The following is a 26934-nucleotide window of genomic DNA, read 5'->3' on the forward strand; positions in this document are numbered from 1 at the left end:
TGCTGGCAGTAAATTCCTCATTCAATCTCCCTTCTAAATGCTCTCCTGGGGAAATCACTCCTGCTGCTGAGTTAGGAATTAGGCCTGGGAACATACAGACCATGAGGAAGAAGAGCCCTGACAGGACACGTGAGGTTGTCCTTTGCTGTGATGTCCCATCCCAAGCGCATCCCTGGTGCTGCCCTGGGTACCAGGTGGGATGGAGCCTGGTCTGCCCCGAGCACTGGTCCTGGGGCTGTCTGCATCCCGGGGTGCTCAGCACCCTCCATCCAGCCATGCAGTGATCCTGGGATTGCTGCGGTGATCCCAGGATCCCACAGCAATCCCGGGATCAGGCAGCAATCCCAGAGATCCATGGCAATCCCAAGGTCCCAAAGCGATCCCAGGGTCCTTCAGCAATCCCAGGGTCCCGGTGTTACCATCCCAAGGGAATTGCAGCCGCTTCCAATGAATCTCTGCCTCTTACTCCAGGAGCAGAGCTGATTAAAATGATACACTAAAGCACAGCTCGACCTCGTGGGGTGGTGGGATGGGGAAATGCCATGAAACCATTCCTGAGGGATGCAGGATTTGAGGGGGGGAGGCAGGAGGCAGGAAAACCCCTGTGCAAGAGATGGGGGTTGATGTGGGACGGAGGTGCTGCAGTTATCCATAGGGGGGCAATGGGATTTGCCCCCACGGAGGGGATGGGGTCGAGTCTCCCTGGGGATGCTCCAGCAGCACCAAAGCTCCCCTGACTTCTCTGCTGGGCTCCGCTCGCCCATCACCGCTGCGTCAGGCCTGCTCCAGTGGTGGCTTTAATAATTGAGTGGTGGTTTAGGGGGACAATGATTTATTCACAGGAAACAGTGTGTTAACAAGAGCAGTTTAACCCCTGGTGACAGACATCGGCTTTACCAGCACCTCTGTCAGAGATGGGGCTGGACCAGGTGAAGCCCCGGTGAGATGGTGCCCGGCCATCACCCGCGGTGACATTGTGGCCCCTTTTCACCCCGTGACACCTAAATCTGTTCCTCTTGAATGGCTTTAACCTGCCAGAGGGGAGATTGAGATGAGCTCTGAGGCAGAAGCTCTTCCCTGTGAGGGTGCTGAGGCGCTGGCACAGGGTGCCCAGAGAAGCTGTGGCTGCCCCATCCCTGGCAGTGTTCAAGGCCAGGCTGGACACAGGGGCTTGGAGCAACCTGCTCTAGTGGAAGGTGTCCCTGCCTGTGGCTTTACACGAGCTTTAAGGTCCTTTCCAACCCAAAGCATGCTGTGATTCCATGATTTGGGATATGGGGAAACAGGGGCAAAGGGCCCAGTCAGCAGCACCAGGGGAGATGCATCTCATCCCAAAACCAACTGGGGAAGCTGCAGCGTCTGGTCTCTCTGGAGCCCTCCCAGGCTGGAGTCCCACCTCAACCATATCCCTCTGGGATTCATCTGTGCTCCACAAAAATACAGGAATTAAAGGCAAACGGAAGAATAAAGGCGTGGCTGCAGCTGGTGGGGATGCTCTGATGTCTCATATAGGGCTGAGCCCACCGAGCGTCATCCTGACAGCTCCCATCTCCCTTCTCACCCCATGTCCTTTATCCCTGAGACTTTGACCTGCTTGTGAAATCTGTTTCCAACCAGCCAAGGAGCTGAGGAGTTCTTGGCCGGGGGGAAGGAGGCCGGAGCGAAGAGAAGCTGCTTTTCCATAGGAAATTGGGTTTCCTGCAGCTCTCTGCAAATCCCCCTCAGCTGTGAATCGGGAGCTGGGAACACAGGGGATCACAGGGATGGAGGGCACACCAGTGGGAGCCACGGGTGCTGTTTAAAGGAAAGAAGGAATAATAATCGTAAAGAGACCTCTCGTGGGGCTGGGAGCAGACTTTTCCTGCCTGGCCACTGATTTCAGTGAGAATTCACCCACCTTTCCCTACTGAGGAGCTTCTCAGGAGCCAAAACATCTCACATCATTGTGCTCCCTGGTGTTGTGCCACGGCAAGAGGGATGTGAAATCCCATCCCCTCCATCCCTTCTCCATCGCTTCTCCTCGATCCCTTCTCCTCCATCCTTTCCCCTCCATCCCTTCCCCTCCATCCCTTCTCCATCCCTTCCCCTCCATCTCTTCCCCTCCATCCCTTCTCCATCCTTTCCCCTCCATTCCTTCCCCTCCACCCCTTCCCCTCCATTCCTTCTCCTCCATCCCTTCCTCACTATCTCATCCCCTCTATCCTTCTCTATCCCTTCTCCTCCATTCTTTCCCCTCCAACCCTTCTCCATTGCTTCCCCTTGATCCCTTCCCCTCCATCCCTTCCCTTCCCCACCACCTCATTCCCTCCATCCCTTCTCCATTGCTTCTTCTCCATTCCTTCCCCTCCATTCCTTCTCCGCCATCCCTTTCCCACCATCCCTTCCCCTTCATCCCTTCCCCCCATTCCTTTTCTACCCCTTCCCCTCCATTCCTTCTCCTCTGTGCCAACCCCTCCCTCCTTTCCCCTCCATCCCTTCCCCACCATCCCTTCCTCTTCATTCTTTCCCCCCCATCACTTTTCAGCCCCTTCCCCTGCATCCCTTCCCCTCCATCTCTTCGTGCCAACCCTTCTCCTTCATCCCTTCCCCTCCATTCCTTCCCCTCCTTCCCTTCTCCATCCCTTTTCCTGCATCCCTTCCATCCCTTCCCCTCTAATCCTTCTCTTCCATGCCTTCCCCTCCATCCCTTCTCCAACCCTTCCCCTCCATCCCACCTCCACCATCATGGGATCATGGGGCACTGCACCACTCCGGGGCTCCCCCGGTGTGGATTGGGGCTGGATAACAATCAGCTTCCTTGGCCATTCCGCTCCAGCACCTCGCTGGGAATGAGGAAAAGCGAGCGGCTGCCTCCAAATGGATTCTGGAAGCTGCTCGGAGCCATTAGGCTCCATATAAATATGATGATGATTGTTATTATCATTGGCACCGATGGGCCGCCGCGCACCGCGGGAGATCCCGCTCTGCCTCCCAACACAGCCACTGCCAGCGCCATTCCCAGCTCCACGCAGGGCTGGAACCCCCCGGCTCCCTCTGAGCCCATGGGGACCCTGGGGACAGCGCCACAAGGGTGTGCCCTCCCGGGGCTGGGGTATCTGGTGCGGATGGGCTTGCTCCATGCGCCCCGACACCGGGGTGATGGGCCTGATGAGGGGCCCGGGGGGACTTTGCCCGCTGTGGTTTAGGGGTCTGGGGGTCCCACTGCTGCTCCCCCTCATCCCAGGGAGTGCTCCCAAGCAGCCAACGTGGCAGCTTTCTCCTTTCCTGCCGTCAGCACATTCCCGGCCACCGCCACTCCTCCCTGACCTCTCTCCTCTTCCTCCCTGCTCCACAAACTCCTTCATCCTCCTCCCCACGTCATCTCCTCTCCCACTCAAATTCCTCCTTGTATCCCCGGAGACCCCCCGGTGCCAAGGGAAGAGTTGGGCAATGCCTGGGAATGGCACGGCCATGCTGTCCCCATGGACACCTCCCATGTCCGTGTCCCCCCTCCGCCGATCCAGACACAACCTGTGTCACCCCCAAGCCATCTCTTTATTGCAACCATCCATCTCGGCTCCTGCAGCCACCACGATGGCTCCTGGTGCCCCCGGGGCTGGGCTGGGATAGATTTGGGGTTCCCTGGCTCCATCTACTCCCATTAAATTCCCCTTGGGAGCAGCAGGTCCCTGGAGCAAAGCCGAAGGAAGGAAGACCCCGAGGAAGAGGAGGGAGCTGAGGGCCACGTCGTGCATCACCCCAGGGATGCAGGGGAAACGTGTCACCCCACAGCCCCTGCGACAGGTTGCAGCACCCCAGGGTGCTCCCCATGGCCAGGGCAGGGGGATCCCCTCTAGAAATGCCCATTAGAGCTGCTGCTGCCACATGTGGAGAAGAGAAGGCTCCTGAAGGGGAGATCTTGGAGCAGCTCCAGTGCCTAAAGGGGCTCCAGGAAACCTGGAGAGGGGCTTTGGACAAGGGATGCAGGGACGGCACAAGGGGAATGGCTTTAACCTGCCAGAGGGGAGATTGAGATGAGCTCTGAGGCAGAAGCTCTTCCCTGTGAGGGTGCTGAGGCGCTGGCACAGGGTGCCCAGAGAAGCTGTGGCTGCCCCATCCCTGGCAGTGTTCAAGGCCAGGTTGGACACAGGGGCTTGGAGCAACCTGCTCTAGTCTGCACATGCAAAAACCCCAACACACAGGCACAGACACCCCCACACGCGTGCACACACGTGTGCAAACACCCCCGCGTGTATAACGTGGATACACACCCCTGATATAGGCATAAGCACCCCAACAATCACATACACATATACAAGCGCACACCCCAACACACATGTACGAACCCCAACACCCATGTATGCACTCCAACACATATACACACCCCAACAGACATGTGAGCACCCCAACACACATGTACGAACCCCAACGCACATGTATGAACCCAAACACACGTGTATGAACCCAAATACATGTGTATGCACCCCATCACACTATGTATGAACCAAACATACATGTACACACACCAACATGGACATGTATGAACTCCAACACACATGTGCACACCCCAACACACATGTATGAACCCAAACATACACGTATCAACCCAAATGCACATGTACATACCCCAACATGTGTGTACATGTCCAAGCACACATGTGTGCACTCCAACACACATGTATGAACCCCAACGCATAGGTACGTACCCCCAACACACATGTATGCATCCCCCAACACATATGTATGGACTCCAACACACATGTGCACACCTCAACACATATATACACACCCCAACACACATGTATGAACTCCAACACACATGTAGGAACCCAAACATGCATGTATGAACCCCAACACACATGTGCACACCCCAACACACATATACACACCCCAGCACACATGTATGACCCCCAACACACATATACACACCCCAACACACATGTATGAACCCCAACACACATGTATGAACCCCAACACACATGTGCATGCCCCAACACACATGTATGAACCCCAACACACATGTACATGTCCAAACACACATGTACATGTCCAAACACACATGTACATGTCCAAACACACATGTGCACACCCCACCACACACCCGCGTGCACCAAAACACGCGCCAACACCCCGCGGCTGCAGCCCCCCCCCCCCCCCGGTGTTCCCACCCCCCATCCCCTCCTCCCCCTCCCCCCCTCCCCCCGCCCCGCCCCCGCCCCGCCCCCGCCGCTCTCGGGGCTCTCGCGCTCGCAGCGGGGCCGTTCCGGTGCCGGTGCCGGTGCCGGGGCCCCCCCGGGCCGAGCTGTGGCCGGTTCCGGGCGCGGAGCGGGGCAGCGGCCACCCCCCGCCCGGAGCGCGGCCGGGGCGGGAGCATGCGGAGCCTCCTCATCCTCCTCTGCCTGCTGAGTGCCGCCGGGACCCGCGGGCAAGGTGGGTACCGGCACCGGGCAGCGGGCACCGGCCATCGGGAGCCGGGGAGCGGCACCGGGCAGCGCGGGGCCGCCCGAAGTGCGAGTCCCAACTCCGCGGGCACCGCTCCAGCCGCGCCGCGGGCAGCGGCTCCGATCCCGGCGGGATGGCAGCGGGACCGGGTGGGAGCGCGGCGGCTTCGATCCCTCGGGAACCGGCGGCGCGGGTCGGGCCGGGGGGTCCTGGGGCCGGTGAGATCCCCCCATATCCCCAGAGCATCTCCCGGTACCCCGCGGCCGCTCCTCGTGGACCCCTCCCCAGCCGTTATGAGGGGGTCCCGGTGGAGCCGGGTCCGGTTCTCCCCACCCCGGGGCTGCGCCGGTTCCCCCCGGTTCTGCTCCCGTTGGATGCCCCGCTCTGGGGTCAAGGGCTTGTGTGTGTCCCCCAATCTGGGTACTGGGGGGGCCCCGCGGGGCTCCCGGTGCCGCCGGTGGTGCGGGATGAAGGGTGCGGGTGAGCAGCGGAGCTGGGATGTGGGAATGTGGGGAGGGGGTCGAGGGCACCCCAGGGTGCTCCAGCAATGGGGACCCGGCCCTGGGCACCCCGGCTGCTGGGGGAGGGGAACGACACCCAGGGTTGAGGGTGATGGGGGCCCGACCATGGCGATGCTTGTGGGGAGCCCATTCATGGGGATCAGAAGGGGGATCTCTGGGTGAGGGGCACCAAGATCCCCAGCTCCCAACCCTGGTGCTGGGGGGAGCGTGGGGCCCCCTCTGCCCCCCATTTGCTTTCCCGTCTTGCTGCTCTCTCCCCCCCCTCCGCGGCCCCCCCAAATCTGACCCCCAAATCTCTGCACCCTCCGGGGGAAACTGAGGCACGGGGGGTTCTGTAGCCAAGGTCAGGCTGAGCGGGAGGAGCGGGGTGGGGGGCACCCCCCCGCCCCCCGGGGCCTCCCCAAAGCTCAGCCTCCCTACGGGGGCCATGGGGATGTGATCCATGTGTGCAGCGAGCTGCTGAGGTCTCAGCAGGGCTGGAGTTGGGCATTACCCTGTGCCCAGGTCCCGTCCCCCCCCCCCGCGCGGCCTCCGGCTCCTTCCCAGCTCCAAAATCCAATCTCAGTTTTAATTAAGGAGGCGGCGTTGCTAAGATGCCGGGAGGAGGGAAAAAAGGCTCCGAGTCGACCCGGGGTTTAAAGGAGCGTGTAAAGCCTCTTATAGGGGACCGGGGGGGGCATGTCCCAGGCTCCCCCGCGCCGTGGGGCTCCGCTGCCCTCCCAGGAACAAAAGCTCCCGCTCTCCCGCCCGGTGCCATGTGGATCCCGTCGGTGAGAGGGGCCCAGCTCCAGCATCGCTGCTTGGGAAGAGGGAGATTCCCAATAGTAGCTCCCGGGGGCTGAGAGAGGGTGTCCCTGTGACCCCCAATTCCCACCCGAGCAGCCCCATCCCATCGTGCTCCCCATCGCCAAGTTTGCCTCTTGCTTCCAAGCCTTGCTCTAAAGCAGGGTGCTGTTGGGGGAGGGCAGAATTCGGGGTTCCCCCTGCTCAGGCCCCAGGAGCTGGGGGGTGTCGGTGCCATTCACATCTCTGCACACCGAGATGTTGGATGGGTTTCATCCCTCTTCATTTCTCCCTACATAATTCCCTGTATCTTCCCTAAATGAATCCCATTCTTCTTCCCCCCGTTTCAATCACTCGCCGTGATTGCGCCTCACATTGAAATATTTATTCATTTTCTGGCTGATTCGTTTCCTCTCGGTGGGTTTTTCCTCTCCCATCCCCTTCCCTCCCCTGTTAAACGCAGCCAAACCGAAGGGGCAGAGCTGGGGGGTGATGGTGGGGTGGCAGCGGGGGGGACACAGCGGCTCGTGTGTGGTGCTGAGGCCTGGCACACTCACTGCATGCCCCGGCTGAGCCCCAGTCCCTTGGGAGGTGCCGTCAGGGTGGCACCGGGTGGTTTGAGGTCAGGCTGGTCCCTTTGCTGGTGGCTTTTGCAGGTGGGCTTGGATGGGGCTTGGATGGGGCTTGGATGGAGGGATGTGGCCACTCAGCCCCCGATTTCTAGGGCAGGAGGGAAGGGGACAGGGCAGGAGGGATGGGAACAGGGCAGGAGGGATGGGGACAAGGCACGGGCCACCCTGTCTGGCCCCAACCCAGGCTGTTGATGCACTCGGTGGCTGCAGTAGGGGGAAGGAGGTGAAGGAAGGTCCTGGTGGTGCTGGGGAGGGTGGTGGGCACCTGCCTGTCCCCCCTTGCTGGCAGCTCGGCTCCCACACGTCACCAGGGCCATGATGTGGCTTGAAGATGACCATTGGCTGCTGCAGAGTAATGAAAGCCCCCAAGAGATGCTCCAGGGCTCAGATGTGGCAGGAAGGGAGGATGGTGACACTCAACCCCTGCCTGGTTCATCCCACCCTACCTGTGGGGCCGGTGCTGGTGCTGGTGGCCCCGATCCTGGGGGTGTCTCCTTGCCTGGGGTGACCCCACCATCCACGTACCCTCATTCCAGAGCTGCTCCCATGGATGAGCTGATCCATCTCTGGCTCTGTTTTGGCTTCGCTGTGTTCAGCAGCCACCAGTGCCCATGTCCCCTCTGGCAGGACCCCAGGTCACCCCCATTGTACCCCTGGGGACCCCTGTCCCCAAAGCCCCTCAGTGGAGAGGATGGATCCATGGCGGGTCCCTGCAGCCACCCTTCAGGAAACCATTTTGGCAACTGGGATTGGGGCTGGTGGGTTTTGCCGATGCTTTTCCCACCTTCAGAGCAGGGGGGAAGGGGACGGAGCCCCTTGTCCCCACCAGGCACTGCTCCGTCTTCCCATGTGGGAGCCAGGGACGCGCCGCAGCCCCACGGAAGGGTCCGGATCCAGCCCCGCTGCCTTCGGAGCCGGCGGGATGGGCTCTGCCGTGGCAGCCGCAGCCCCGTGCCGGGACTTGCCCGGGCGGCCTGTGCCAGGGTTGAATCAGCCGGTGCCGGAGGGGAGGCAGCCAGCCCGGCCACGGAGCTCCCAGCATCATCCTGCTTCTTGCCTCCGGGATCCGGAGCCGTCTGTGGGTCCATCCAGTGGCAAAGCACCCATCCGGAGGTGGAATTGGTGTCGTTGGGCACGTCTCTCCCACTGGAGCTGAGATTCCCATCCTTTCATTCAGGATTGGTTCAATCCCAAACCAGCTTGTCCTCCTGGCCTACATCCTGCCTGGGATCCTCCTCATCCCAGTGAGCAGATCCCAAGGGATGCCGGAGCCAGCTCCGGTCGCAGCACTGTGGCACATGGAGGCTGTTTGGCCTCTCTGCTCGTCCGTGGGTCTGTCCATGCATCCATCCATGCGTCCAGCCCCCCGCCACACAGGGATTATAGCTAACGCTCCATAAAGATTCCCCTAATTGCTTGCCTTACCTCAGGTTTTATCATCAAAGCATCCGTTATTCCCTCTCCAGCCTCCTTTTCTTTTTATTATCTCTTAATTAATCACTCCAGCTTTCGCACTTAGCAGATAATTACAGTCTCCTGGGCACGCAGCTCATTTTCATAACCTCCTGCTCCCAGCCAGGAGCGGGCACGGCGCGGGCAAGGCAGAGGGGATGGAGGGATCAGCCTCTGCTGCCAGCGGGAGCCACGGCGCTTCCCTCCTTGGCACCCTCTGGATGGGATGGGCGAGAGGAAAGCACCGGGTACCAGCCCATGGGGAGGATGCTCGGGTGAGGATGCTGTGGGTACCAGCCCATGGGGAGGATGCTCAGGTGAGGAACGTCTGGGTACCAGCCCATGGAGGAGGATGCTTGGGTGAGGAAACCCTGGGTACCAGCCCATGGGGAAGGATGCTCGGATGAGGAACCCCCGGATACCAGCCCATGGAGAAAGATGCTCGGATGAGAAACCCCTGAGTACCACCCTGTGGGGAAGGATGCTCGGATGAGGAACCCCTGGGTACCAGCCCATGGAGAAGGATGCTCGGATGAGGAACCCCTGGGTACCAGCTCATGGAGGAAGATGCTTGGGCGAGGAATCCCTGAGTACCAGCCTGTGGGGAAGGATGCTCGGACGAGGAACCCCTGGGTACCAGCCTGTGGGGAAGGATGCTCGGACGAGGAACCCCTGGGTACCACCCTGTGGGGAAGGATGCTCGGATGAGGAACCCCTGGGTACCAGCTCATGGAGGAGGATGCTCAGGAGCATCCGGGCAATGGGCAGAGTTACGGATATCTGGAAAAGGGCTGGAGCTCTGCTCCAGGATCCAGCCTGGACTTCTCTGGGATGCATCTATCGGGGCTGGGAGTTGGAAGCCAAGCTCCTTTCCACCCACCCGCCGCTGAGGTCCCGTCGGCGTGGCGTCGGATGTGGCGCAGCCGGTGATGCCAGGTCCTGGTGCCGGGCTGGATCCCGGGGTCACTGCTGCGAGGGGATGGCAGGAAGGAGGGATTTAAGGAGCAAACCCACTTGGGGAAGGGAAAAAGGGGGAGAGAGGCCTTTTCTGCAAGGGCTGGGACATAAAGGGCTGCCAGTGCTGCCATGGCAACGGGCGGATTATGATCCAAATGGAAATCAAAATAAGGGGGGGGGAGAGAGAAGAGTGGAGTAAAGGAGGAGGGGAGGAAAAACAACTTTTATTTCCAGTCGGAGAGCGGTTGTGTGCCTTGGAGGGGTTGCCATAGGAACGGCGAAGAAAAGGAGCCGGGAAAGTGTGTGCGGGCGGGCGAGTGTGCAAGGGAGTGTGCGAGCGTGCAAGGGAGCGTGCAAGGGAGCGCGTGGGGTGCAATGGGGCACAGGAGCATCACCGGGAGGTGAGGGGGGCAGCGGGGTGATGCAGAGGAGCAGGATGAAGGCTGCAGCCCCAGCACTTGGCCTCTGAGCATGGGGACATCCAGCGAGCCCCATCCCATGGGAGCGGTGGGATGGGGGCACTCGGGCTGCCCCCTGCCCAGGCTGCTTCTGAGCGTGTCCTCACGGGTACCGGAGCCCCGCGGAGCTGGGGACGGGAATAGCCCAGTGCTGAGGGTAAAATGGGGCTGGTGCCCAGCTCCCATCACTGCCCCGGGCAGAATGGGACCCTTTGAACCCTGTACGGGGGGCTCCAGCTGCCTCCTCCTTTGCTCCCTCCCCTTTTAGTTCTTTTATGACCCCCCCTCGGCCTTTCCAGTGCATTTGGTATAAAACCATAGTCCTAAACCTTTGGGAGAGGATTTTCCATCCCGCGCCGCTGTCAGCCTTGGTGCTGGGCGTGCAAAGCCCCATTGCGTGTCCCAGGGAGGGTGCTGAGCCCCTGCTGGGGTCTCAGGCAGGGTGGGGGGCACAGGGTGATGTGCTGGGTGCTGGGGGGCTCCCTGAGGCACAGCAGGAGGGCTGCAGTGGGGAAACTGAGGCACGAAGCGCTTTGCTTCTCGCATCAGTGCAGGACTTAGGCCCTTCATCCAGCTCCACATGCAGCAGCGTGAGAGGAGCGAGAGGCACTCCGAAAGCTGAATGTGACCCCCCCAAAGCTGAATGTGCCCCCTAAAGCTGAACGTGCCCCCCAGCGCTGACTGTCCCCCCCAGCGCCCCCGGCCCCTGCCCCGCTCTCGCCGGGGAGCCGAGGGTTAACTCAGGGTTTTCGTTCTCTCCCTCGTCTTCCAGAGCCTTGGCAGGAAATTCCTCAAATTCCAGGCTTGTGGGATCATCGCTGGGCTCTGACCGCAGGAGCGGGAGCGGGAGCCAGGGCTGCTCCCTCTGCTCCGGCTCCGGCTCCGGCTCCTCCTGAGCAGCGTTTGCAGAGCCCGGGGGGAGGGTGCAAGAGCTGTGGCCCCCCAGAAACACAGGGACACCCCATTGACCCCCCAAACCCAGGGACACCCCATTGACCACCCAAACCCAGGGACACCCCGATGTGGCCCCCCAAACCCAGGGTCACCCATTGCCCTGTGTCCTCCCAAACCCAGGGTCAACCCATTGTGTGTGTCTCCCAAAACCCAGGGTCACCCATTGCCCTGTGTCCCCCCAAACCCAGGGTCACCCCATTGTAGCCCCCCCAAACCCAGGAACACCCCATGTCCTGTGCCCCTTCATGTGATGCTTGGACCCGCCAAGCTGTGGGGACCGCAGCACCCACCTTGGGGTGATGTGGGGGGCCCTGACCTCCAACATGAACGGGACCCCCTCAGCTTATCCTAAGTGGGGCCTCCCAGAGCCCCAGATCCTCACAGGGAGCACGTGGCTGGTTGGGATGTGATGTGGATGCACTGGGGGTGCTGGGGCGCAGCTCTGGGAGGGTGATGGATGGGGAGGAAGGAGCTGGAATTCCTGCCTGCTGGAGCAGAGCGGGGAGGGAGCAGGGCCGGGATCCAGCCCCAGCCCCATCGATTTTCTTTCCCTTCTTTTCCAACCTATTTCCTCTGGGATTCAGGGGTTTTATTAAACCCATGGAATTCAACCTCCTCTCCCCCCAGCACCACCTTTGAGCTGCCCATGGGGAAACTGAGGCACAGTTTCCATCACCCCCCCCATTCCCCATCCCTTAGGAGAGCTCCCGGTTCACCCTATTCCATCCATGGGGATGCAGGGGCCCGGCTGGGCGCCTCCTCGTGCTCTCCCAGCTGCCCGTCCCGCTTCAATGGGAATGATAATCCCATTATTATTAAGAGCTGTCTCATTAAGACATCTGTAGGGGTGGAAGGATGCCAGAGATCCCCCCCTCTTCCCCTTCATTAATGATTTGGGATCTTTATCCCCCCCCTTTCCCAAAGCAAAGGCCCCCCCCCGCCTGCTTGCACACACAAACAAAAGTCTTAATTAGACATTGTTCCAACCAGGAATATTCCACAAATTAATGGAACTCCAGCCAATGGAGCAGCGCTGGCAGCCCTGGCACTGGGAGGGGGGAGGAAGACTTGGGGGGCTCTGCCAGGCCCTTGTGTGGTGACGGGGGGTCCAAGGGATGCGCTGAACCCAGGGGGGGCTCCTTGGGGTGCTGCAGGGGGGGGGGGGGTTAGGTGAAACCCGGCTGGGAGCAACATCTGGAGCGTCCCACACATCTGGAACACAGGCCGTGGTTAGGGAGGAGGAGGATGAGGGCTGGGGGTGAAGGCAGCTCTGATCCTGCCCCCCCCGAACATCCCAGCACCCTGGGGTGCTGCAGGGCCTGAGGGTGGCACAGGGTGTCTGTGCACACGGCTGCACATGTGTGTGCACACGTGTGGCCTGTATGCATGTGCCCAGCTCTCAGAGACGGCTGTTCCCGTGCAAGCCCACAGCACACGCATGCACACACAGGCATGTGCACACACATGCACAGATGTGCACATGTACACCACTGCAAGGACACAGCTGGTGCACACATGTGCTCCCGTGCAAGCATGAAGCTTGTATGTGCACACACACTGACGTGTTCCATTGTGAGCACACACATGCACACACATGTACACACACATGCTCCATGCAAGCACACGTCCCCCACATTGCCCCTTTCAACCCTTGCCCACTGGCCTCACGTTCCCCATTCCCCCTGTTCCCTCCATGTGTCCCCATGTCTCCATGTCCCCATGTCCCCATATCCCATTTCCCTGTGTCCCAGTGCTCCCCATGTCCCCATTCTCCCCATGTCCTCATGCCCCCCATTCCCCCCATGTCCCCATGTCCCTGTGCCCCCCATGTCCCCGTGTCTCTGTGTCCCTGTGTCCCTGTGCCCCCGCCTCGCCCCGCGCGGGGCCCACCGAGCCCTTTGTCTTTCTGCCTGGCTGCCCCCTTTCACCGGGATTAACAGCAGGAAAAAGGGGCCGGAGCTTTTCCATCAACTTTGGGTCCTGTCCCAGCGTGGGGCGGGTGGGAGCGAGACAAAGACCCTCCCTAGATCCCCCCAACCTCTGCTTGGACGTGAGGGGCAGGAGCAGGATGTGGTGATTCCCACTGGCACCCAAACTGGGGTCCCCTTGGGATGAAGACGGGGAACGGACCCTGTGCTGTGCCGTGGGGCAGCAATGGGGGGCCCAGCCCCACTGGCTCCTTTGCCATGCCGCACTAGAGCACTTCATTCCATTCCTTCTCGAGTTCCTCTGCCTCTGCCCAGCTCTGGTTTATATTTTATTGGCATCTTTGCAGCGCTGAAAGTAATGTAATTACGAGGGGAATTTATATGTTGTTTCGTAAGTTGGGAGTTCATTTTTGGTTTATATTATTATTATGAGAAGGGGAATATTTAAGGCTCCTCGGGAAGGCAAACTGGAACCCAATTCCAGCACGTCAGCTCCCCTGGTATTTATGCCTCTTCCCAAAGAGATTTTAATTGGAAATGGGTTTGCGTGGTGCCCATGTTGTGTATTTTTACCCTGCGTCTAATGAGGACCCGGGGCCTCGGCCCATCTTCCATCAGAAAAGGTGGAAAATGTAGGGATGGGTTGGGAAGAGGAGCCGGGTGAGCTCCCCATCTCCCATCCATCTCGCTCAGCCCCGTGCCTCAGTTTCCCTGGGAGGACCAGCATCTCCTGTGACCATGGCAACCAGGGGATGCTCCCCAGGGAGTGGTACCCAGGGTACCACATCCAACACGGAGGTGTTGGCACAGTAGCACCCGTTCCCTGCCCTGGGAATAATGGAGGTGGAATATTTGATGGGATGGGAAATGAGCTGCTCAGTTTGTTGTGAGATTGGTGTCACCAGCGCTGGTGACTGGGCTGGGGAGGGAGAAATGAGGTTATGGGAGAAGCCGGCGCCGCAGCAGAGGGATGGGGACACGGAGGAGATGGGGTCACCATGGGTGCCCATCCCAGCGTCCCGGAGGATGCTGTGTTGGGGGGCACGGCCAAGGGGACCCGCTGCTGTTGGGAGGGGGTGGGGAGGGAGGAGGGGAACCAATCTCCTCCTCATTTGTTTTGATAATTTTGCCTTTTAAAACATGAAAATAACTGGAGCATCCTTTCCCCGGAGAGATTCCCAACCACCGGCTCCGGGAGCGGAGAGGGAGGCACCGAGCAGCCCCCACCAGCAGCCTAGGGGGAAACTGAGGCATGGCGCAGCCATGGGGGGGTCCATGCGTGGGTTTGGGGGTCTCCCAAAGTGCCCCCCATGCCTGGTTCTCCCCCTTTCAGTGTGGGTTTGGGGTAAAACAGCCCCGGTTCTGCCATCGCAGCGGGGGTCAAAGGCTGATCCCCCCCCGGGATGGTGCTGGGGGGACCAGGCTGGATGCGGCCCCGTCCTGGTGCCTCCCAAGCACCCGCTGGGCGCTCGCCAACGATGCGCTGGCGTCATATGATGGTGTTGAAATACTTTCCGTTCCCGCCGGGATGGGGAGGACCCAGGAGCAGAGCCAGGGCCGAGGGTCCGGAGGCAGCGGGATGGGGATGGAGACAGGGATGGGGACAACCAGCCATGGAGGATGCTGGCACAGTGGGGATGCTGCCAGCTCCCCGCACAACATGGAGCAGCGGCTGCGGGATTTAATTAATGAGGAATTAAAGGATAGGAATATTCAATTAATGTCAATCAGAGCGGGATTATGGGAGAGAGATTTTGGTCAAATGGGGCCGATGCTTTTGTGATGAGGATGCGCCAGGGGCTGCTGATGAAGCCGGGGGGATAACGGAGCTTTGACCCCCCAATGGTGTGGCCGGGATGGGGATGGATCCCCAGCTGCTGGTACCCTCGGCATCACCATTCCAGGGCTTCCCATTTGCCCCCCACCATCCAGCTCCGTTCACGTTCGAAAGCCAAGAGGGAAGAGAAGAAGATAGAAGAGGGCATTGAGTGACTCCGAACAAGGAGCGGAAGCGGCTCCTGCTGCCAAGCTGCTTCCCGAGCGCCCGGCTCGGCCCGTTCCCGCCCGGTGCTGTCGTGCCGGGATAACCGCAGTGAAGGAGCTTCATAAATCGGCGATGGCAGCGGGGACCTTCTCCAGCAAATACCCATTTACTGCTGGGAGCGCGGGGCTGGCTCCTGCCGGGACCAGGAATGCTGTGGGAGATGGTGGGGGGAACCCCCGAGGCGAGGATCCCACTGGGAAGCCTTATCCCAGCCCTGCTCCGCATCCCTGTGCTCAGAGTGGGGTGCAGCAGGGCGGGGGGTCCCAGCCCCTCACCAGCCCCCCACATCCCTGCCCTGAGATGTCACCAGCTTTAGCTGAAAGCCCCAAATTGCCAGAGCCTAAAATAGCCCCGACACGGGGAGCGGGGAGAGCACCGAGATGTGCCAGAGATAATCACATCTCCACCGGCACATCCCGCCGGCGGCGAGGAGCGGCACCGCTCTGCCAGCACCGGCCAGGATGGGACCCGCAGCGGCTGCATCCCCATTCCTGGTGGGATCCATCATGTCCCATGGTGCTGCCGGTGGGTGCTGCCCCATCCCTGCCTCGGTTTCCCCATCACCAGCTCCTGGTGGAATCCAGCGATTGGTGCTTGTTAGCCTGGGTTGGGTGAGGAGCAGATTGGGGTGCTGGGGCTGTGACAGTGGAACAGGGACAGCGATGGTGACGGGGACAGTGATGCCACATCCATGGCCTCATCCTCGCCATCCCTCCCATCCCACTCTGCCGGGCAGAGCCACGAGGAAGCCAAATCACCAAATCCTCTTTTCTCTCCCGCAGAATAAAGCCAGTGGAGGGGTTATTTTTCCCCTTCCCGTCTCTTCCCCCCCTCCAGTATAAATAGAAGGGAACAACTTGGGCAGAGGGAAGGGGAAAAGCTTCCATTGAAAAGAGCGAGAGGAGGAAGGGAGGAGGAGGGAGGGAGATAAAATAATAATAAACTAAGCAAAGCCTCTAGTGCGGAGATTTGGCTCCATCTGAGAGCTGTCAGCGCGCATCCAGGGCTCGGCTTTGAACCCGGCCTTAATAGCGGCAGGAGAGGGAGGGAGCGAGCGAGGCGGGAGCAGCCGCCCCGGGGCTCCGTCAGCCCCGCGCCTGGGAAATGGAGGGAGACAGGGCTGGGATGCGGCTCCCGCGCCCCTGCGCCCGCGGACACGTGTGGGGCAAGTGTGGGGCATGTGTGGGGCACGCGTGGGCCCGCCCCGGGCACCCAGAGCCCCACGGGGACCCCACACGGGCACAGTCCCCTGCACACAGGCATGTTCTCGTGCACATGTGGATGTGTTTCCATGCACACATGTGGATTTCCACACACGTGTGCGTGTTCCCATGCACACAGGCACGTTCCCAGGCACATAGGCGTGTTCTTGTGTGCACACACCTGTGTTCCCATGCACACAGGTACATGGTCCCATGCACAATCCATGCACACGTGCACATTCTCATGCACACAAGCACATGCTCCCGTGCATTCCCATGCACACAGATGCATTCCCATGCACATTCTCATGCTCACCTCCACAACCCATCCACATGTTCCCATGCACGCACACACGTGTACCCACGCACATGCTTGATAAGAGCCCAAAGCCACTGTGACACAACCCCCGCCTTCCGTGGTGCCAGGGCTGAGGCATGGTGACAGGGGGGTAATGGTGACAGGGGGGTAATGGTGATGGGGGGACACATGGTGACGGGGGGGGACACTCTTTGCCTTTTAAGCCTGCAGCCCTGGGGAAGCGCCCGTCTCTCCCGTGCCATGTCAAGGCCCCACAACAAGGAATTCTCGGCTCTGGCTGTGCCGCGGCCTCCCCCGCACCCGCTGGCCCTGGATCCAGACTAAACATTCCCATTCCCAGCAGGATGAGCGGGGGGGGGGGGGGTATTTGAGGGGGAGGAACACTCAAAGCCCCCCACCCGGTCCCCTGAGGCACCCAAAAAGCCCCTTCGAGGAGCAGAGGGTGCAAGGTGCACCCCAAAAAACAGCTAGTGACCAAGCACCTCGGCTGGCACCCAAAGGGGTGACACTGGCACCCAAGGGGGTGAAACCGGCACCCGCTGACCCCTGCCCTGAGGATCTGGGGTGCAGAAGGGTCCCGTTGATGGGTGTTTTGGTGCTGGACATGGGGGTTGCATCCCCTCTGCATCGGGTGGGTATCACGGAGCATCCTCATCCTGCCTGGGAAGAGGAGCTGCTTCCCAGGGAGCTGCAGCCTCAATCCCTGCAGCTCGCGGTTATCCAGTGCCGGGATTAGCAGCCAGGCTGGGGCTGGGCAGGGGCAGGATGCTCTACACCAGGGATGCTGGCACGGCTGGAAGAGGGCAGAGCATCCAGGTCCTCGCTGCCGGTCACTGTCACCTTCATCTGCTGAGAACACCACCCACATCCCATCCCATCCCATCCCGTGCCAATGCCAGGCCATGCAGGCAGAGGGCTGCGGGTCCCCCCCCGTGCTGTCTGCTCCTCCTGCTCCCTCTTCCCACTCTGATCTTCCCTCACTCCCACCTCTCTCCAGGCATCTTCCACCTTGATCTCCGCTCTGCGCTTTATTCCCCCCCCCCCCCCCAGGCTCCCCCCATCCCTGCTCCATCCCTCCCCTCCTTCCCCCGCCTCTCCCACTCTCTCCTTCCCGTTACCTCCCTCCCTGCCTGTGTCCCTGCTCTGTCTCCCTTCCTGGTACCTCAACCCAGGGATCCTGGGGTGCCTGGACTGGGGGTACCCCATCCCTGGGTACCTCATTCCAGGGATCGAGGGATGCCCCATCCTGCGGATCCTGGAATACCAAGTCCTGAGGATGCTGGGGTACCCCATCCTGGGGATCCTGGGATGCCTGACTTGGGGGTACCCCATCCCAGGGATCTTGAGTACCATGTCTCAGCAATCCCAGGGTTACCAGGCCCCAGGAATACTGGGGTACCCCATCCCAGGGATGCTGGGTATCATGTGCCAGCAATCCCGGGGTACCCCATCCTCGGGTGCCCCATCCTGGGGTTCTGGGGGTGCCTGCCAGCACAGCCTGGCACCTGCAGATACCACACATGGATCTTGGGGCGTTTCCAGCTCCAGACCCCATGGATTGGCTTATCCCAGCCCATGCCAGCACCGTTGTGCCATGCCATGCCTTGCCAGGCCCAACCCGGCCATGCAGCAGCTCTGTTACCCACAGCCCGCTCATCCCAAGGGATTTCTGCCTCCCCCAATCCCGCTCCACAGCGGAAATCATTTGGATATTTTAGGAAAAAGCCTTTTCAGGGAGAACCCCCCCGGGACGAGGCGGCTTCTCCCTGCGATGCCCCATTCCCGCTGCCCATCCCTGCCCCAGGGCCCCCCCCCCGCCGTGTCCCGCTCGATCCGCACTGGCCGCGTGATGGGGCACCGGGATCAATCCCAACCGCGGCACAAGCCCCAGCAGAGACCTCCCTTGGGAATGGTGCCGGAGCCGGCGGCATGACGGAGCACCGGGCGTGCGGCGCACCCCGAGCCCCGGCTGAGCCCCCGCCTCTGCCCGCAGCGGTGCAGACGCGGTTCGTGGAGGAGCCGGAGGACCAGACGGTGGTGGCCGGGCAGAGGATCGTCCTCTCCTGTGTGGTGCTCAACTACTCCGGGATCGTGCAATGGACCAAAGACGGCCTCGCCCTGGGCATGGGGCAGGGGCTCAAAGGTACCCGTGGGGCAGCCCTGGGGGTGTCACTGTGCAGGGAAGGGGTTGTCACCGCATGGGCAGCTCTCACTGGGCATTGCGTCTCCTGCAGCATTCCCAGCTCCCTGTGCAGCGTTCCCGGCTGCGGTGGGGCACATGGAATGGGCACTGTGTGGGGATGGGTACCCATGCTCTGCTCCTTCCTGGATGCATTGGGGTTCCTGCATGCATTGGGGTCCTGGCACAAACTGGGGTCCCTGCATGCACTGGGGTCCCTTCGGGCACTGCAGTCCCTGCACACACTGGGGTCCCTGCACACATGGGGGTCCCTGCAGGCACTGGGGTCCCTGCACACATTGGGGTCCCTTGCATGCATTGGGGTCCCCACAGGCGCTGGGGTCCCTGCACACACTGGGGTCCCTGCAGGCATTGGAGTCCCTGCAGGCAGTGGGGTCCCTGCGGGCACTGGGGTCCCAGTGGGCACTGGGGTCCCTGCATGCCCTGGGGTCTCTGCATGCACTGAGCATCCCACGTTCACCAGAGACACCCCATGCACCAGAGACCCCACGTTCACCAGGGACCCCCATATCCCCACTGGCTGCCCCTGTCCCCACTGGGGCTGGCACCGGGCACAGGCAGGGACCCTCCTGCAAGCCGGCAGCCCCCAGCTCTGCCCAGGCTGGACCCAAGGGGGCCGGAGCTGCTGCTCCATGAACAGGGGGTGGAAAAGGGGGCTGTGGAGCATGTCCCAGACCCCGGAGCGCTGCGTGACCCGTCGCCCTGCGCTGTCCCGCAGCCTGGCCGCGTTACCGCATCGTGGGCACGGCGGACTCGGGGCAGTACAACCTGGAGATCAGCGATGCCGAGCTCTCCGATGACGCCGTGTACGAGTGCCAGGCCACCGAGGCGGCGCTGCGCTCCCGCCGCGCCAAGCTCACCGTGCTCAGTAAGCCACAGCCCCCGAACGGGTCACCGCCGTGCCCCATGGCCCCCATTGTACCTCAGGGCCCCCCCATACCCCATGGCCCTAGTTGTACCCCATGGCCCACATTATACCCCATGTGCCCCCCATACTCCATGTTGCCCCCATACCCCATGTCCCCCATTGTACCCATATCCCCCCCATACCCCATGTCCCCCCATCCCCCATGTCCCCCCCATCCCCCATGTTCCCACCATCCCCCATGTCCCCCCATACCCCATGTCCCTCATTGTACCCCATGTCACCCCATCCCCCATGTCCCCCCATCCCCCATGTCCCCCACTGTACCCCGTGTCCCCCCCATACTCTATGTCCCAACCATCCCCCATGTCCCCACCATGCCCCAAGCCCCCCCGTGTCCCAAGGCCATGCAGGCAGCGGTGTGGGAAGCGCTGGCCCTGCCTGTGCCTCCCCTCCCCTCCGGCAGCCTCCGGTGCCCTTATCTTTAAAGCCTCCTGCTCTGTTCACGCCGGGGCTGAGCTACGGCACCGCCGGAGGGAACTTGGATTTCCCAACTTTGGGGGCTTAGGAAAAGGGAAGAAAATGCCAGAACTGAAGCAGAAATGCTGCAGGAATGAGGGGGCAGGGGCGGGGGGATTTCTGCTTTTCCTTCTTTCTTTATTTCCCTCTTCATCCTCCTTCCCCTGGCATTGAATCATGGACTCGACCAGGTCACAAAAGAGCTTTCCTTGCCAAGCTCAGTGGGGTCCCCCCACATCCGCTGCCCAGTGTAGGGCTCAGCTGCGGCAGGGCAGGGGGTACCCCAGGCATGGGGGTCCCTGGGCACAGGGGGCTCCTGTGGGTGTTGAGGTCACTGGACATGGGGACATCCCATCTCTGCCCATCCCACTACCCCATTCCCCCTGTTCCCACCATGTCCCTTCTCCCCTCCACAGTCCCCCCCGAGGACCCCACCATCGATGGAGCCCCCGAGATCCTGCTGCGCGCTGGGACACCGTACAACCTGACGTGCCGGGCCCGCAGCGCCAAGCCAGCGGCAACCATCATCTGGTACCGCGATGGGCTCCAGCAGGATGGAGCCATCACCAGCACGGTACAGCACCCACATCCATCCCCTCGGCACCACCCCATGTCCCCAGCATGGTGCTGGGAGCCAATGGGACCATCCCATGTCCTTGGCAGGAAGTGTTGGCCGATGGCAAGAGGGAGACAACCACCAGCCAACTGGCCATCAACCCAACGGACCTGGACATCGGGAGGGTGTTCTCCTGCCGCAGCACCAACGATGCCATCCCGGCGGGCAAGGAGACCTTCGTCAAGCTCAACGTTCACCGTGAGTCTATGTCGGGGGGGCCGGGATGATTCCTGGTGGTGGCGGTGGCGGCATTGGCGGGGCTGGAGATGAGCTCTTGGGGTATGTGGACATCCCCGGGTGCCCCGGCCCCGCGGGTGAAGCTGGGTCCCCGCAGAGGGGTTGTGTCCATCTGGACATTCCCACCCAGTTGGTGGCCGGGCTGGGACTTGGTGGAGAACACCGACCTCCAGTGGCTGCTGCGGGAAGGTTCTGCTGGGCGCCCACCACCAGCACCCGTGATGGGCAGGGATGCTGTGTGCTCAATCCAGGCAGGGATGCTGGGTGCTCAATCCAGGCAGGGATGCTGGGTGCCCACATCAGGTGCGGATGCAGGGCACCCACAGTGAGCACCCATGATGGGCAGGGATGCTGGATGCCCATTGGGCATCAGAGCTTTTGGGATGTCCTGCTCAGTGTGGGGAGGAGGCGATGCCACCAGCACTGGGCAGGGGGACTGTCCCTTTGTGCCTTGGCCCTGGGCCATGCTGAGCCTGTGCCTCTCCATCCACCCTCCCCACAGACCCCCCGACCGTCACCCTGTCCATCCAGCCCCAGACGGTGCAGGAGGGCGAGAGGGTCGTCTTCACCTGCATGGCCACCGCCAACCCCGAGATCAGAGGCTACAGGTGAGGCTCCAGCAGGTCCCCCCCCAACTCCTGCTTGGCTGCAGCATCCTATGGGAATGGCAGGGGCAAAGGGGCCCCCCTGAAACACGCCCACCTTGGGTGTCTGCCCCCATCTAGGTGGGCCAAAGGGGGGGTGATCATCGAGGACGCCAAGGAGAACAAGTACGACACGCAGGTGGACTACACCTTCTTCACGGAGCCCGTCTCCTGCGAGGTGCACAACGACATCGGCAGCACCAACGTCAGCACGCTGGTGGACGTGCACTGTGAGTGGGGCAGCCCCACATCCCTGGCACCCCCCTGGCTCCTGTCACCCCCTCACACCCTCTCCCCACCTCTCCAGTTGCGCCTCGGATCGTGGTGGACCCCAAACCCACCATCACGGACATCGGCTCCGACGTGACGCTGACGTGCGTGTGGTCCGGCAACCCGCCGCTCACCCTCACCTGGACCAAAAAGGAGTCCAACATGGTAGGGGCTGGTGGGTGAGATGGGATGGAGGGGTCGGGGGGTGCCCCGGGCCCCCTCCTGGATGTCCCCATGGTGTTTGCACCCAGGTCCTGAGCAACAGCAACCAGTTGTACCTCAAGTCGGTCACTCAAGCTGACGCGGGGCAGTACATCTGCAAAGCCATCGTGCCCCGCATCGGCGTCGGCGAGCGCGAGGTCACCCTCTATGTCAACGGTGAGTGTGTCCCCACCACCAGCCCCTGACCCGTGGTGGGTGCTGAGCAGTGCTGGGGTTCAGGTGAAGCCCCCCACTTTGTGTCCCACAGGACCCCCCATCATCTCGAGTGAGGCCGTGCAGTACGCGGTGCGCGGGGACCGCGGCAAGGTGGAGTGCTTCATCGGCAGCACGCCGCCACCAGACCGCATCGTGAGTGCCGTGCTGGGGACATGTGGGTGCTGGGGGTGACCCCGAGCTGCGGGTGCTGATGCAAACCCCTGTTCCCACCCCGTTGTGGCCAGGCATGGGCCTGGAAGGAGAACATTCTGGAGGCAGGGACGCTGGAGCGGTACACGGTGGAGAGGACCAACACGGGCAGCGGGGTCCTCTCCACCCTCACCATCAACAACGTCATGGATGCCGACTTCCAGACCCGCTACAACTGCACGGCCTGGAACAGCTTCGGGCCGGGAACAGCCATCATCCAACTGGAGGAGAAAGGTAGCACTGGGATGGCACCGCGGCACGCCAGAATGCCGGGGAGCCTGGCTCGGTCTTGGGTGTTGAAGGCAATGGAGCCGTTGTGCCATGGCCACCTCCTGGCAGTGCCCTGTCCCCTTGTCCCCAGCTAATGTCTCCCCATGTCCTGTAGAGGTTTTGCCTGTGGGCATCATCGCCGGGGCCACCATCGGGGCCAGCATCCTCGTCATCAGCTTCCTCGTGGCGCTCGCCTGCTTCCTCTACCGGCGCCGGAAAGGAAGTGAGTGGTGGGCACGGCGGGGTCTGCACTCATTGCAGGGGATGCCACCCATGGGGACAGGGTGGGAGGACACTGCCGGTGGCCGTGTCCGTCCATCCCCGGTCCCACACGTCCCCAGGCCGCAAGGACGTCACCCTGCGCAAGCTGGACATCAAGGTGGAGACGGTGAACAGGGAGCCCCTGACGCTGCACACAGACCGTGAGGAGGACACGGCCAGTGTGTCCACGGCCACCCGCGTCATGAAGGCCATCTACTCGGTGAGGGACACCCCGCAGCCTCCTCCCTGCCCTGGGATAGATGGGACCATGGATGATAGAGAGGGCCTCTTCATCAGGGACTGGAGCGATAGGACAAGGGGTGATGGGTTCAAACTGAAATGGGGAATTCAGGTTGGAGATAAGGAAGAAGTTCTTCCCTGTGAGGGTGGTGGGGAAGTGGAATGGGTTGAAGTGAGAAGCTGTGGCTGCCCCATCCCTGGCAGTGTTGGACAGGGCTTGGAGCAACCTGCTCTAGTGGAAGGTGTCCCGGGTTGGAACTGGAGGAGCTTTAAGCTCCCTTGAACCCAAACTATTCTCTGGAGGAACAAGCTCATCCCTTTCCTGCTCTCCAACAGTCATTCAAGGACGACGTGGACTTGAAGCAGGACCTTCGCTGTGACACCATCGACACCCGCGAGGAGTACGAGCTCAAGGTCTGGCGCCGGGGCAGGGCCTGGGTGGCTGAGGGATGCTCAGCGGAGCCCTCCCCTTCATCACCCCCATCACCCCTTTCTTCCCCCCATCCCCGGCAGGACCCCACCAACGGCTACTACAACGTGCGGGCGCACGAGGACCGCCCGTCCTCCCGCACCGTGCTCTACGCCGACTACCGGGCGCCGGGCACGGGCCGCTACGACACGCGCCCGCCCTCGCGCCTGTCGCACTCCAGCGGCTACGCACAGCTCAGCACCTACAGCCGCGGCCCCGCCGCCGACTACACCCCGGAGCCGGCCCCGGCGCCCGGCCCCGCGCCCGGCACGGCCGCCGGCGACACCGCGAGCCAGCTCTCCTATGAGAACTACGGCGGCCACGCGGCGTTCCCCACTGGCACCGGGTACCCCACGTACCGCCTGGGCTATGGGCAGCCCCCCAACCTGGAGCGGGCACCCTACGATGCCTACGACCCCATGGGCAAGTACGCCAGCGCCACGCGCTTCTCCTACACCTCCCAGCACTCGGACTACGGGCAGCGCTTCCAGCAGCGGATGCAGACGCACGTCTGAGGGCGCGCAGGGGCTGGGAGGCGGCGCCGGAGCAGGGGCCATGGGCAAAAGGGGGGTCCACAGGTACCTCACGACTGTCCCCTGATATTCAGGGGCTCATCCTGACCCTCCTGCGGCTTCTCCTCCGGTGGCTGGACTCCACGTGTCACCCTGCCCCCGGGGACGTGCCCCGTGTCTCTTCGAGCTTCCACTCATCCGGTTCTTTCTGTTTGGTACCTTCCCAATGGAGGGAGAGGGTTGGGGGGCATCAACCCAACCAACCCCCCCACCCCTCAGCCTCAGTGGGTGCGTGCGGGTCCACGCGGATCCCCCCGGATCCCCCCCCAAAGCTCTGTGGGGCTGGATCCTTCCTCCATGGGTCCCCTGATCCAGCTCCTCTGCAGGAGCGAGGGGCTGCACATGAGGTGCCCCCAGAGCCCCCAATCCCATCCCATCCATCCCATCTCATCCCATCCAAACCCATCCGTCCCATCCCATCCAATCCCTCCCATCCCATCCCATCCCATCCATCCCATCTCATCCCATCCAATCCCATTCATCCCATCCCATCCCTGTGAGGGAGCTGCTATATGTATGTGCACACGTGGCTGTAGGTACAGACATATAGGCAACGCCAAAAAAAGCCCCGTCCCAACCGATTCCCATTCCCATTCCCATTCCCATTCCCTGTGCCTTGATTTTGGGGACAGCCCGCACCCAGGGCCGGCTTCCCCTTTCCCATCCATCCCACTGCCAGCCCCACACTCCCATCAGGGGTCCCGGGGGTGCTGTAGAACCCCATTGTCTGCACACTCAGAGCTGGGGATGGGCAGTGGCCAGGTTCCACCTCGCTGGTGTCACCCTAAACCCACCCCAAGAACACCCCGTTGGTCCCGCTGGTGTGGGGATGGGGGACCCCTCTTCTGAATGTATATAAAGGTGTAAATGGGGGTGTGAGCACCCCCCAGGCCACCAGCAAGGGTCGCTGCTCCACAAGCCCATCCCTGGCACGCTCCCGAGGGTTTGGTGATCCAATGGAGCCATGGACCAAGCCTGGTGGGAGCAGGGAGGCACCAGGGCGATGGGGACCCCAATAACCCCTGTGAGCTGGGGGGGGTGATGAGCTTTGGAGGCACGGGATGGGCTTTTGGGATGGGGACCCCCAAACCTGGGCCCCTGCAGCCCCCTCCCTGGATTAGGTACGAGCCCTGTCCCCATCTGCTTCATGGGGATGTGCATCATGGTCCCCATCCCACTGAGCACCCCTGGATCCAGGTACGATTCCAAGGGGCTGCCAGGGGGGTTTGGGAAGGGGGTGTTGGATCCAGCACATCTTGGGGATCCCCTGAGCCCCCCTGCTCCTCCTCACCCCGCCACAAGGTACTGTCAGCACGGGCCAAGCCCTTAGCCCGCGCCCAGCCTGAGCCTCCGACTGCAGGACCACATGCCATTTCTTGCAATGGTGCCTGATTTACCCCCCCCCCCAACACCCCCAAACCCTCCCCTGCACCCCCCGGGGGGGGACAGCCCCGTTTCGGGATGCTGCACCCCCACATCGATAGCAATACCCCCGCAGCAGCACGGGACCAGCCACCCCGGGCGCCGCAAAGAGAAGCTGAAGCTTTAAATCCAACCTCACCCGGGGTGGGGAAGGGACCCCCCCGGCCATGGGTGAGCCCCCCACGCTCGGGGTGAGCCCCCCAACTCCATGGGAGCACCCCAAAGCTCTGGGCGAGGGGCCCCTTCCTTAGCACAGGCTGGTTTAGACCCCCAGAGACACGTATCTGTGAGCCCCCCCCTCAAAACCTCCCATTTTTTTTTATGTTTCCTTTTCCTTTTCTTTTGTTTTTAAATATTCTGTACTATATTTTTAGTCTTAAACACGATATATTATATATATTTAATTTTTTTATATATATATATAAATATAAATGGTCCAAAAAGGGGGTTTGTGGGTCGCTTTTGTCCCGTGGGAGCAGCGCGATGGGGCGGGTGGCAGGGGCACAACAGTCACATTGCCCCGATGGTGGCACCGGGGACGTGGAAGTTCCCAACCCAAAGGATTGGCTTTTCCCACTGCTCTCCCATGGTGGTGAGTTTGCTATGCTGACGGCATCACCCATTCACCTAGAAGCCTCCTCTTGCTGAGGGATGCTCTTCAGCCTGAAGTGACACTAGAGTAGCCTACAGCTACCTGAAGGGTGGTTTCAGAGATAGAATCATGGAATGGGTTGCGTTGGAAGGGACCTTAAAGCTCCTCCAGCTCCAACCCCTGCCCTGGGCAGGGACACCTTCCACTAGAGCAGGTTGCTCCAAGCCCCTGTGTCCAACCTGGCCTTGAACACTGCCAGGGATGGGGCAGCCACAGCTTCTCTGGGCACCCTGTGCCAGCGCCTCAGCACCCTCACAGGGAAGAGCTTCTGCCTCAGATCCTATCCCAGTCCCCATTCCCACCCCATACAGACCCCTCCAAGCTGCCGAGGGAGCAGCCAGGCTCTTTCCAACCTATTTCTCCTCCGGACCCGATGCCAGGATGGGCCCTGGAGCTCCT

At 61.6% G+C, this 26934-nt stretch overlaps 1 protein-coding gene across 1 annotated transcript; it reads left to right on the forward strand.

The window, feature by feature from the left end:
- Window positions 1–5199: 5199 nt before the first annotated feature.
- On the forward strand, window positions 5200–26326 carry KIRREL1 (kirre like nephrin family adhesion molecule 1). Its single transcript, XM_030473939.1, has 15 exons — window positions 5200–5409; window positions 18665–18814; window positions 19590–19739; window positions 20672–20829; window positions 20919–21069; window positions 21611–21716; window positions 21834–21982; window positions 22060–22187; window positions 22274–22400; window positions 22492–22592; window positions 22685–22883; window positions 23035–23142; window positions 23261–23400; window positions 23757–23834; window positions 23934–26326. Exons 1-15 carry the CDS (start codon window positions 5352–5354, stop codon window positions 24402–24404), a joined length of 2274 nt encoding a protein of 757 aa, XP_030329799.1. The 5' UTR covers window positions 5200–5351; the 3' UTR covers window positions 24405–26326.
- The last annotated feature ends 608 nt before the right edge of the window (window positions 26327–26934 follow it).

The sequence above is a fragment of the Strigops habroptila genome, chromosome 22 (assembly GCF_004027225.2).
Source record: "Strigops habroptila isolate Jane chromosome 22, bStrHab1.2.pri, whole genome shotgun sequence".
NCBI lineage: Eukaryota > Metazoa > Chordata > Aves > Psittaciformes > Psittacidae > Strigops > Strigops habroptila.